The sequence below is a fragment of the Thamnophis sirtalis genome, unplaced genomic scaffold (assembly GCF_051295495.1).
Source record: "Thamnophis sirtalis isolate CommonGarterSnake01/CBP01778 unplaced genomic scaffold, rThaSir2_p1.2 scaffold_10, whole genome shotgun sequence".
NCBI lineage: Eukaryota > Metazoa > Chordata > Lepidosauria > Squamata > Natricidae > Thamnophis > Thamnophis sirtalis.
The window spans coordinates 73,049,346-73,062,178 of NW_028261390.1; the positions used below are offsets into that span (position 1 = coordinate 73,049,346).

Sequence of the window (12,833 nt, forward strand, 5' to 3'; positions counted from 1 at the left end):
AATAGGACCCTGTCTTATTTTCGGGGAAACATGGTAAATAGTTAAGCCTGGATACGTTTCTCTTTTTCAGGAGTGTTTCCTTCTATGCTTGGGGGGATCCTTTTGAATACAGACTTCTGTGTCTACCAAGCGTCAGGATTAAAGAGAATGTAACAACGGCAGAGTCCGGATTTGAAGTATTTCATTTTTCTAGCAAGAACTTTTTAAAACATTTTTTTTGCATTTTTTTCAAATATGCTATTATTATTTCAAAACACCTTTAAAGTAAAAACAAACAAACATGTAACACAATTGCTGTATACTCTGGGGCCATAACAGCAAACCTGTGGGACCACAGGTGGAATGCAGCGTCCCCTCTGTGGCCACGCGAGCCGTCGCCCCAGTTCAGCTGCGCCACCCATGCGCACCTGCCTCCCACTGGCCAACTGGTTGTCAGTCTCTGCCATGCATGCGTGGGGGGGGGGGCGAGGGCCGTGCAGAGGGCCACATGCCCAGAGGGGGCACACGCATGGGCCACTTGTGTGTTGCGTTTTGGAGGTTTGGATGCGCATTTGCGCGCCCACATTTTGACGACTCAGTCCGGAAAAGGGCAGCCATTACTGATCTAGGGAAAGACTTAAAAATGAAGCTGAGTAGGACATGACACTATAAGGGGGCCTGGAGCATGGATATTCCGTTCATCTTTCTTCTGCTGAGCTTAAAACAGCCTAAAGAGATAGGAGTTGCTGCCTTTCCCCGGGAACACCTTGCTGCTCTCTTAGCAAATGGCTCACACTCATACCAAAGCACGCATCAATGCAACATTTGGATCTTGATTATCAGGGCTGTCAATTAAACTGAACCTCAAACTATTAGCCACGTTCCACGACAAAGGAAGAAGGAAATGTGTCAAGTGAGGCCTTGGGAAAACCAGGTTTCCCTTCCAATGCAGAAGAGGTAGCTCCAACTTAAGAGATTCAACTAACACAGGAATCAGCAACCTGTGGCTCTTTCATCCCTCCTGCTGTGGCTCCCTGTCACCAGTCGGCTCCACAATTGACAGGGCTTTCGGTTAGGACAGGTAGTGGAAAAAGGGACGCTGTGCTAGGAGGAGACTCTATGGTGGGGGAACCGGACTTCTGGTCAGCAGAGGAAAAAGGATGCTGTGCTAGGAGGAGACTCTATGGTGGGGGAACCGGACTTCCGGCCGGCTCCAGAATTGAAGGGTTCCGGTTAGGACTTTGTGGCTATTTGAGTGTTTAAGGTTGCCACCCTCTGAACTAAGAAGATAACCAAAGCTGCCTTTTCCTTGGGAAAGCTACGCTCTCAATCTCTGAGTAAGAAGGGAACTCTTAACGTGATTTCCTTCCAGGCAGCTCCTATTATTGCCAGAATGTTAATTGTTCATATAATCTTATTGTTTTCTTCAAAAAGACACATTTAGCCAGGGGTGAAATCCAGCAGGTTCTGATAACTTTCTGTTCCAATTCTGCATTGATGTTATTAAACTATCCTGTTACTCAATTCGCTAAGAAGATGAGCAATAGCAATAGCAGTAGACTTATATACCGCTTCATAGGGCTTTCAGCCCTCTCTAAGCGGTTTACAGAGAGTCAGCATATCGCCCCCAACAACAATCTGGGTCCTCATTTTACCCACCTCGGAAGGATGGAAGGCTGAGTCAACCCTGAGCCGGTGAGATTTGAACCGCTGAACTGCTGATCTAGCAGTAGCCTGCAGTGCTGCATTTAACCACTGCGCCACCTTGAGATGTCTAAAGATGAGAAAGAATGACAAGACTGATCTGATTTCGGTGGGAAGACCTGTTGGGCTTGAATTCATCCAAGTTCCATTAAAACCATAATCAACCAAGCTAATAACCATAGTCACACTTTGTGCACAACCAGCCTTCACAAGTTCAACTACTGTAGCAACTCCTAAACACGATGTTTTTCCACATGGAACACTTATTGAAAAAGGGGAAATCAGAGATGCCCAACCTTTGTTAGATTCCTGGCTACATTAAGATAACAAAAATGTTCCCTCCTTCTCATTTCACGGGTCTCTGAAATGAACGAAGTGAACATTTTTGTTATCTTAATTTAGCCAGGAATCTAACAATAGTTGGACATATTTATGGGACAACCAATTTTTTGCTCTCAAGATAATCTTTTCTTTCAGGTTCTCCACGCAATATTTATGTCTGTCCATCAGAGCATTTTGACATGCGAGTCCCTTCCCTGCCCAAGTAGTATAAAATTCCAGCAGTTACCACATTGATTGACCTAAAAGATGGAATTGGCCATTTTGTTATGTTGTTACAATAGTAGACTTTCTTTTAATGCTTAAGGAAAACATAATGTGAAAACAGCAATACAGGCCAACCTGCTAGAAACCAAACCTTATCATAAAACCTCCTTCCCTGAAATGAATAGAAAATCCATTATCAAAACTGCAAAACATCCTAGCCAGATACTTCGTTTTCAGTATTAATCAACTGAACCGATCAAAAAATATCTTCAGTTGTACAGTTGGTTGACTAAACACCTTGAACGATTCTTAACTTATACTAACGACCAAAAAGCTTCTTACAACCCTTGGACATCATACCTTAAAAAGGAGAATCTATTATCAGCAGCTTCTATCAGACCAACATGGAAATTGTCAAAACAAAAAAGTCACATTTTATTCTTAACTTGCTGCTTGCCAGTAACTAGCCAGTTCCAAGAATTTTGGCCTGTATGAACTTCCACTCCAAATTATTTTTCCCTTCTGAAACAATTCAGTCTTAGCCCATTTTACAACAAACATCCATGACTATATCCATAAAAAAATAAAATATTAAATATCTTAGAACAATATTTTGGAACACATTTCATGATGTGCAATTTTAATTTGTTACTTGGCATTATGAGATCAAAATCTTGTAAGAGTATGAAAGGACTTATTTTATAACGTACCCAAGAAAATGTTTTGTATGGGTGCCAACCAACAAATAAAAAAAGTTATTTGTTTTGAGTGTTCAAAATGGAGCTACGCGACCTATAAGTTGTAAAATTCACCTGTGGTCCCCTCCCTCAGTGCTCAACTAGGCATCTCCTGTATCAACTGCTACTGTGGGGATGTTACATTTTTAGAAACCAATAAAAGATAATTTCCTTGAGAGCAAATTTGGTAGAGTGGTTAAGGCATTAAGCCAGGAATTGAGAAACCGTGAGTTTTAGTCCCTTTCTAAGCAACATTTTGTGACTTTGGGCCAGCCCCCCTCTCTCAGCCCTGGAAAGCCACTTCTGAGATCTTGCAAAGAAAATTGCAGACATTCGTTAGACAGGATTCAAGCTTGACTCAAAGGTTACATGTCTGTCCGTCTGTCTAGGATCGTTCTAGAAGAGGAAACCTATAAGAAGGATCTCCAATTACAAAGAGAAATTCATATCTCAGCTTTATTTTTATCCACGCTTATAAAGGCAGATGAGAAATCTCAAAGGATTGGTCTCAACAGAAAATATTCTTTCTTTGCAACTAAAGACAAAAATCAACCTGTTCATCACTATTTAAACTCTTCCTCCAAGGGTGACCTCATGCACTCTGTCTTTTGAGTAATAACCCCTAAAAGGCCCTTCTAACATGAGAAACAGAGGAACAGAGGAAAAAACTGCATCCATATACAGTATTTTTTTTAAAAAAGAAACAAGAACAAAGACAAAATAATGTTTGCACAACTAATAAAAGTGTTGTTTTAAAAAGGTGGGAATGTAAGCGAAGCACACAGCTATGGACACATATGGAAATGCTTTCCCAACTTAAATCCTAAAGCTTAAGTGCCACCAAAATCAATATCTACACAACCAAAGTGCAACTTTCAGGGAGGTTAGCTAAGGAATGTGCAAGTAAACAATTAAAGGAACAGGATAAATCTCTCAGTGTTTTACCACCAACTAATTACTCAAACTAAACACCTTCCTGTTTTGTTGATATCCAATTCAGTGCAAATATTATTTACTTAAAATTGATCCCTTCTTGGTCTTTTTCCCCCCTTTCACACAATAGTTGAATTTATCACACCACTTCACAAGTTCTTACTTCCAATTCTTCAATTAATAAAGGAACATATTTGTAACTCAGGGTTGACATGAAGGGCCCATCAGTGCTAGTCCTATGTTTATTCACCATCAGTTCTTAAATCTTATCCATCATCCATTCACTAGCACTGATGATGTTACCTAGTTTGGGTAATGAGACGCCTGCAAGAAAAGGAGCAAGCTCAGAGAGCATCACGGACCCCTCAACTCCTCCAACTGTTTACTTTGTTTAAGACAAGGGATATGGAAAGCTACAAAGAGCCAACACTTTATGGAACCAATGGGGGAGCTGGCACCTGGGTCTGGAGAAAGCTGGGGAGTATGGGCATTGTTGAATAGACTGTGCATGGGGACCCCAAAATCCAGAGACACTCTGAACAAATGGCTTCTGCCTTCTGCAATTGTGGTGACATGCAGGCAACAACACATATGTATACCTTATTTTAATTGGGAGGCTTCTGACCCGAATAAACAAATCAACAGGGTATATCAACATATAGAGTACGCCATTTAACAGAAGTAATTTCTGCAGGAAAATTGTTTTCGTGCCTTTTGATTGTTTGCAAGTCAAACCGCCAAGTGTCTCTTACAAATATATATATATATTTTTCTTTCAAAGAATGGAATTCACATTTACAGCCATACTTGCTGGCAAGCAAACATTTTACTGCCCTGCTTTCCTCAATAAATAATCCATGTGGATTGACCAGAGAAGCAAAAAAGGGAAGGAAGGAAGCAACATCAACTTGCTTTCTATATTTAAAATTATTTTTTTAAAAAAAACAAACTTACAGTCTCTCCAACTCTTTTAAGTCTTGAAATGCTCCTCTCTCAATTGTAGTAATCTTGTTTTCCATGAGTTGACTGAAATGCAGAATAAAATGCTTTGAAACTCCAGCGATCAAACAGTGATTAGCACCAAATTATTACAATACTTGGCAATGGATACTCTTACAGTCTCCTCTCCTTATTAACTCTGCAATTCTCACTCTATTCTTAACTTTCCATCCAATTTAATGTGTTAAGCCTGTCACATGATATCGCAGTGTCACTTAGACAGAACCAAATTCTCCATTCTTGAGAGAGAGAGAGGGAGAGAGAGGGAGAGCTTAAGCCTGTTTAAGAAATTCAGGGGTCAGAGGTGAGGAAAATATACAAAATATACTCAACTACAAAAAGAAAAAAGGTACTGTTTAACGACAAAATGTAGAAATATGTACCGAGCCAAATCTATGAAGCTTCTCTTTAATGAAAGTACATTGTAAAAACACAAAACATGGGAGGTTTTTTTAACAACAGGAAGAGTCGTAGAAACAATGTCTCCCCAAAGTTTGAAACTTTTCATTCACAGAAGAATAGATTAAAATTGGACAAATTAGTTACAGTTAAACCTTAGTGTAGAACGATTTTCTGTGACTAGTGGGAATTACTCTTCACAGCAGATCGAATACACAATCCCAACACAGACACAACCTCCCACCACACAACCAAATCTATCACCTAAAGCAGGAGCTTTTCAAGAACTCAATAACTAGTTACAAATTTAATTTGAACCAGAAAATAATCCATGTTCTACTCTTTGCTGAATTTCATCATGTTAAATTTATTTACTTAATTAAGTTATCCCAAATGCTCAACACGTTAAAAAAAATTACTTTCTGATTGGTTAGCTTTGCAAAATATTCTGTCCCATGTGGATTGCTAAAGCACGTTCAATTTGGAAATTTTACATATTTTGCAATATTTATAACTACAAGCAGTAATATGAAATCACAAGTGGTTATAATCCAGACTTCTATTATGGCAGTCTTCCAAAGTTTTAAGTCCTCTTACAACTGCTTTTTTCTTTTTTTCTTTTTTTACAATATAGCTGCTGTTATTTGAAACGTTAATTATTATTTTTTTTAAAAAGAGTCCTATTCATTAAAAAAAACTATTTTGCATAGGACTGAAGTTCAGTAATAAAATTCAAGAAAAACTTACAGAACACGAAGATGTCTAAGACCAGCAAAATCCGTTTTTGTAATCCTTGTGATATTATTTCCATTAAGATCCCTAAGAAAAAGACACCAGCAGTAAAATTAGACACCTGTAAAAGTTAGCTTGTTTTTTTTCTAATAAGCTAGAAATGATTTGTGGCATACCTGAACATTGGTACCTATGCTAATTTTTGCAAAGATTCCTGAAAAGTTTAAGTAGCAATTCTCTAAAAAAACCGAAATGTAATCAGAAAATTTTTGTTTTCCTCTCATTTACTGAAAAGCAGTCATTCCAAGGACTATTTTCAATCATTTGACTTCTCCTGACATGAATAGTTACGCTTATTAACTTTTGTTTAGCTTCCTACACAGTTGTTTTCTTGCAGGAATATGGTTACGTAACAGATTAAACAAAATCAAGAGATATTTGCACGGATAGGGTTGAGGAAGATAATTTTGGAATACAGAGAAAGCAGAAGAGTTTCAGTCATGTGAAGCCAAGATATCTGACTGTGATGTATAAGATATATAGAAAATCTGCTGCAATTGTAATAGACAAACAGAATTGAACAGTCATGGAAAAGTTTCTCTTTTGTGGGCAGAAATTCAGCTCAGCCTATTTTGTCAGCAATAAGTGAAATGGTCCTTTGCGGTGTATTATTGAGAAATGGAATATTGTTTAAGGAAAGGAAACGGGATAATTACTCCTTCAAGGGGAGCTGGGACTGTACAAACCACAAGGGATCCACACATGGGGAGATACTCTGAGTCACTTTTAGGTTTTCCCTCTCACTCCCCGAAAAAGAATTTTTCACCTATTTCCAATTTTCTCCCAACTGCTTAAATAAAAATCTGCAAAACCAACAGGGCCTGTTTTAAAAACCACTCAACATGCTTTTCAGGATTGCTAGATGGCTGCTAAGGAAGAATCCCGAGTGGTTTGGAAGGAGCCAGTTTGCCATTTCCCCTTCTCCCTCACCCGAGGGCCTCCTCCTCGCAGGATTAAACCTGGAGGCCTTCAGGTGATGAGGATGACTATATTAAATAACCAAATTAAAGCTATAAAATGCTATTTAAGGAAGGGCTGAAGTGGCTCCTCGGCTGGGAGTCTGAGCCTTCCAGGCTGAAGGGTTACCAATGACACTTCGTCATCAAAAGCCCCCACGGGAGTTTTCTTCCAGCGATCTCATCTCCCCGGGATTTCTTTATTTTTCTGGGGAAAAGGGGTTTTTCTCAGTGAAGTGGGGAAAGCAGGGAAAGGAGTAGAAACGAGGGATGAGCCCGGCTCCAGCTCCATCCCACCATCAACCCGGGGGGGGGGTGTTTTTGTGGGGGACAGAGGGGGGGAGCGGGCAGACAAGCAGCGGGACTAAGTGGGGCTCCGGAGCCTCCTCTTCCTCCGGGGAGCCCGAGAGGAGTCGCAGCGGGCAGGGAGGGGAGGCGAGGGGGATGGAGCCCCCAATTCAGCCCGAAGGCAGCGGCTGCTCAGAGCGCTTTGCTGGCTGCCAGCAAGGGAGAGAGCCGCGCTTCTTCGGCGGCTGGGGGATTGGGGGGGGGGAATAGACCCTGCTCTCTGAGGGGGGGAGTGTTGCAAGAAAGGGGGGAGAGAGAGAAGGAGAGAAAGAGGGATGACAGAGAGAAAGGACAGGAGGAGGGATAAGGGAGAGAAAGGAGAAAGGAGGGATGAGGAGAAGAGAGGAGAGAAGGAGGGATGAGGAAGGAGAGAGGGAGAGAAGGAAGGATGAGGGAGGGAGGGAAGGAAGGAGGAAAGAAACCGCTCAGAGGAGCCGCTAAGCGCAGCCGAGCCGAGCCGGGGCCGCTCTCCGAGGGGCAGCCGCAGCCCCCTTCCCCGCCGCTGCCCCCGGCCTGGCGCCCCCCGCCCCTCCCGCCCCCTCCTGCCCTCCCGGGGCCACTTACAGCCTCTCGGCGTGGCGGGGCAGGTTCCGGGGCACGGAGCGCAGGGCCAGCCCGTGGCAGTCGACGCTGGGGCCGGAGCAGGAGCAGGGCGGCGGGCAGGGCTGGGCGCCCCCTCGGCCCGGCCGGAGCAGCAGCAGCAGCAGCAGCAGCAGCAACTTCATGGTGTCCGCGGGCGCGTCCCCTCCGCCGACCCTCCGCCCGGGAGCCCCAACCGCCGCCGCCTCCTCGGAGTCCCGCGGCGCCGGCGGGGTCTGCTGGGCCGGCCCTTCCGCGAGCAAAGCCGGCGCGCTCTGGGCTGGCGCCCCCCTCCGCCGCCGGTCCGGAGCCTCCCGGCTAGCCCGAGCCCCGCCGCGCCGCTCGCAGCAGCCCCGTCTGCCCGCCGCCGCCTCTGCCGCCCGCCCCGCACTGCATTGCGACCCTCCGAGCAGCGGCGCGGCGCCCGGGCGGAGCAGCCTCCTCCTCACGCGGCCGGCAGGAGCCGGAGCAGCCGCAGGAGCCGCGGGGGGGCGCGGGAGCAGGACGGGACCAGCCCCGGCAAGCAGCCCCCGGCCCGGCCCGCCTCCCACGCCCCGCCGCCCCGGCAGGTAAGGCCCCGCCCACGCCCCACGCCCCGCCCCGCCGGCGGGAGGGGAGGGCCGAGGGAGGCCTGGCCACGCCCCGCGCCCCACGCCCCGCCCCTCCGCCGCCTCAGGTGAGCGCAGGGCGGGCAGGTGCGGCGCTTCCCTCCGGGCGGCTCCGCTGCGGCGGCGCCCGGCACTCCGTCCTCCTCCGTCCGCCGGGCGCCGGCTCAGGACACCCCGCGGCTCGGCAGCCTCTTCTCCGGCACGCGAAAGAGGAGCAGGCGGAGGGCGGCCAGCCGGCACCTCCTTTGCCCGTCCTTTCTGGGCGCCGCTTCTTCGGGGGCTGCGGGACCTCCCGAGATCGTCCAGCGGGGCTCCCAGGAGAAGCCGGGCAGGGTCTGGCTTTTTCGGCGGGCGGGGACTCCTGGAGCCCGCCTGCCAAGCGGAGCCCTCATCAGCCGCGGCTGGCCAGGCGTGGGACGCCTCCCTTGGTGGGAAGAGAGAGCGAGAGATCAACCCACGCTGGGACGGATGGACGGATGGACGGATGGATGGATGGATGGGCGGACTCCCTCCGAGCAGGATGAAGATGGAGAAGAGGAAGGTGGAAAGAGCGAGGTCTGCTTCTTGGGGGGACCCACCGTCCACCCCCCCCCCCCTTTCTGCTCCACTAGCCTTGATTTCCTGAGAGGGGAGAGTAAGTTGAGCTTTAAGGAACCCGCTGTAAATGCCAAGTCCATCCTAAGAAAAACAGAACTAATTTCTAATTATATCTGGATTTAAAACAACGAAATTGTTTTGTGCCTTTTTGGGACGTTGGGGGTCTTTAACTTTTTCTAATAAAAGTGTCCTTTCGGTGTTACTTCTGCGACCTCTTTTTTCATATATTTTTTTTGTCTTGAGAAGATCTATGGCTGTTTTCCAAACATTTTGACGCAGAAGTCACAAGGATGCAAAAGATGTGTCTCCAATCTACAGACCTTGCCATCATTTTAGGTTTTAATTAGTAAAACATAAGGTCCCGACAAGTTCCGTATTCAATCATGAAAAATTGTGGATAACAATTTTATATAGTTATAATTTGTATATTTGAATTAATTATACAGGTATCTCTTAATACATTAGATTCTTCTGATCCGTAACCATCTCATTACACAGGTAGCAATTATTTCAAAACCGTAGTCTCTAAATTATGCTGTTGGAAAATAAACACACTTAAGCCTACCCTTCTGTCCACAGTATTTGAAATTACAGAAATCACAGTGGCCGGTTGTGCCTCCCTTAACTGTTGTAACTTTTTATTGATTGTTGTTTGAAAGGCAAAATTCTGTAACTTTTTGGAAGCAGTGCCATAAAATATGCCATGCCTACGTCCTTGTAACAAACATTTTTTTTAAAAAAAACACACCCTGCAAATCTTACATATGGAAGTCATTCAAAGGATCTTAGGAGGGTAGATAATTTCAATTTCAATCAGTAATTTCTTCACTGAACTTTGAATCTTAAATGCCATTCTGATCAGAATCATGAATTCCCTCTTCCAGGACTTTATATGCATGCTCCGCTTTCCGGCATAAGCAAGAAGACGTTGACTTTAATCGCCAGTAAGTTATGTTTCATTTTTTTAACTATATATTTTGTGAGGCTCACAATGGAGATTGTGGTCCTGAGCAATGTGAATAAACAGTGACACATGTTCAGAGGCCCAATAATTACGTTGCTGTGGCTGTAGAAACAGCATTTTGTCTGGAAGTTTGCCAGAGATGAAGATGGGAGGACCTCCAAATCCGTCTCCCTAAATCTCTGTCTGTCCTGCCGTTTGGTTAACCCTTTCTTTGCTGTGAGGAGCTCAGATTTCCGAAAAGCCTGGGATGCCGTGTGTGTTACGAGGCAAAAAGGCAGGGCAGGATTCTACTCTTCTGAGAATAGACATTGGAGTTTTGGCAAATGGTTTTCCCAACGCTTCTTATAATGCAGGTGTGGCAAAGAGGTCTTGCAAAAAGCTGCATCTCCCAGGTGTTCTGCTTGTTGCATGTTTCAATCATAGCATCAATCGTGGCAGTTCTCCGTTGGGATCAACAGTAGAAAGCAAAAGCAGCTCGGGCTGTAAACTTTGCTCCTTAGATATCGAGTATTTCCCCGGCGCTTGACAATTATTATGAAATGAGTTCCATCATAATTGTCAAGCGCTGGGGAAATCAGGAGATTCGGGCAGCTCAAATAAGTATAAAAATGTATTGCAAACTTAAGCTCTCTACAAGAATCTGGCCAACTGACAGTCGAGGGAAATGAGCGGGAGATAAGAGGGGCATTCAAGGTTGACTGAACTTAGATCTCTAGTGGGCACGCAAGGACTCGTGACTTATAACACATTTGACCCTTTCCTTGGGCTTAGCCTGATCATCCCCGTGGAGATTCGTACCCTCACCACCGTCCAGGCGTTCCGCACAGCCCTTAAGAACTGGCTAGCCCGTCAGGCCTGGGGACAAGGATAGTTGCCCCTCCCGAATGATGAATGTATGTTGCTTATTACTTTTATTACATGTGTCTATGTCACTGTTTGTATTTCCCCTCCCTGATTTTATGTGAGCCGCCCTGAGTCCCCTCAGGGAAAAGGGCGGCCTACAAATGTTAATAAACATCTCAAAAAAAAAAAAAACCCCATCATCTCCTACAGCAGGAGTCATCTCTTAGCTGGCTGAAGAATTCTGGGAGTCGAAGTCCACAAGTCTTAAAGTTGCCAAGTTTGGGGACCTCTGGCATATTGTGCCCAAGGGAGAAGGGCCACGGGACCATGTTTTAAAACTGGCTCTTTTCTCGTTTCCAATTATCCCTCTATTCTCCTAACAAGAACAAATTATGATCATTTTAAGCATACGTCTTTCAAAACGCACTCAGAAACCTCATTCTTTCCATTCTCTCATTTCCATGGCTTCCTCTTGTTAACATGTTTGATTTGTTAACTGTTGTGGGTCTTAAGTGCAATCATCAGACGCCTGAATGGCCGTTCAGTTGTTTCCAAACTTTGGTCACCCAGCACACATTAAAAGGAAGCAAATCCGAAGGGCCCTAAATTAATCTTGGACCAAACCAATGTTTAGTGTATCTTTAAGGACTAGGGAACCAGACAATCAACCAGAATAGAACTGGAAGGGACCATGGAGGTCTTCTAGTCCACCCCACCCCTGTTCAAGCAGGACACCCTATACCAGTGGTTCCCAAACTTGGCAACTTTAAGACTTGTGGACTTTAACTCCCAGAATTCTCCAGCCAGCAGAGCTGGCTGGAGAATTCTGGGAATTGAAGTCCACAAGTCTTAAAGTTGCCAAGTTTGGGAACCACTGCCCTATACCAATGATGGCTAACTTTTTTGCCATTGCGTGCCAAAAGCGGGGGAAGTGTGGGGAGGTCGTGCATGTACAAGTCCACACCCATAATTCTATATGCCCTCCCCCGCACATGCACGCCCGACCCCCCCATGCGGCCTCCACTTTTGCCACGTGATGGGACAGTGGACCTGTTTTTTGCCCTCCCCAGGCTGCAGACTCTTTCTAGGAGCCTGGGGAGTGTGAAAAAGGCCTTCCCCCCCCACCCCACCCCAGAGGCCCTCTGGTGGCCAGAAACGGCCCATTCCGCGAAGCCTCCAGAGAACAAAAAATGGGCCAATGTGCGAACCGGAAGTTCGCGCTGGAGCAGACGGGGCAACGCCTCAGGTGCCCTTAGAAATGGCTCCGGGTGCCACCTGTGGCACATGTGCTATAGGTTCGCCATCATGGCCCTATACAATTTCAGACAAGTGAACGTCCAGCCTCTTCTTAAAAGCCTCCAGTGATGGAGCTCCCACAACTTTTGAAGGCAACTTCTGTCCCACTGATTAATTGTTCTCACTGTTAGGAAGTTTCCAGGTTTTTTTTTCCTCTCTTTGATGAGTTTCCATCCTTTGCTTCTTGTCCTGCCTTCAGGCACTTTGGAGAATAGTTTGACTCCCTCTTCATTGGGGCAGCCCCTCAAATACTGGAAGGCTGCTTTATCATGTCTCCCCCTTAGTCCTCCTTTCCTCTAGACCGGCCATACCCAATTCCTGCAACCGTTCTTCTCCATGTGTTTTCCTCTGCAATGACATAACTGATTCCTGAACGTTGGGACAATGAGCACTTTTCATAAAAAATACATCTCAAAATTAATGTTCTACACATCGCTTGGGATTTTTGCTTTAGAAACAAAAGAATAAGAATGTCAGGAAGGAAAGTAAAGAAGCGCCAGAGGGAGATCTGGAATTTCTCCATCAACCTAATCAGAGGCATCAGGTGTCCCGT

The 12,833-nt window shown here is 45.5% G+C and overlaps 1 protein-coding gene across 7 annotated transcripts in view; it reads right to left on the bottom strand.

Moving 5' to 3' along the window:
- Positions 1-8,472, bottom strand: part of SLIT2 (slit guidance ligand 2) — a 191,386-nt gene extending 182,914 nt beyond the window's left edge. For 2 of the 7 annotated variants that reach the window (XM_087724913.1, XM_087724915.1), the window contains exons 1-3: positions 7,958-8,472; positions 6,045-6,116; positions 4,854-4,925 (exon numbers count right to left, since the gene is read on the bottom strand). In XM_087724913.1, the coding sequence (XP_087581039.1) occupies positions 4,854-4,925; positions 6,045-6,116; positions 7,958-8,118 (305 nt within the window). In that variant the 5' untranslated portion in view covers positions 8,119-8,472. The remainder of the gene's footprint in view (positions 1-4,853; positions 4,926-6,044; positions 6,117-7,957) is intronic. The other 5 variants (XM_087724910.1, XM_087724917.1, XM_087724911.1 and 2 more) reach the window with 3 other exon arrangements.
- Positions 8,473-12,833: the final 4,361 nt, after the last annotated feature.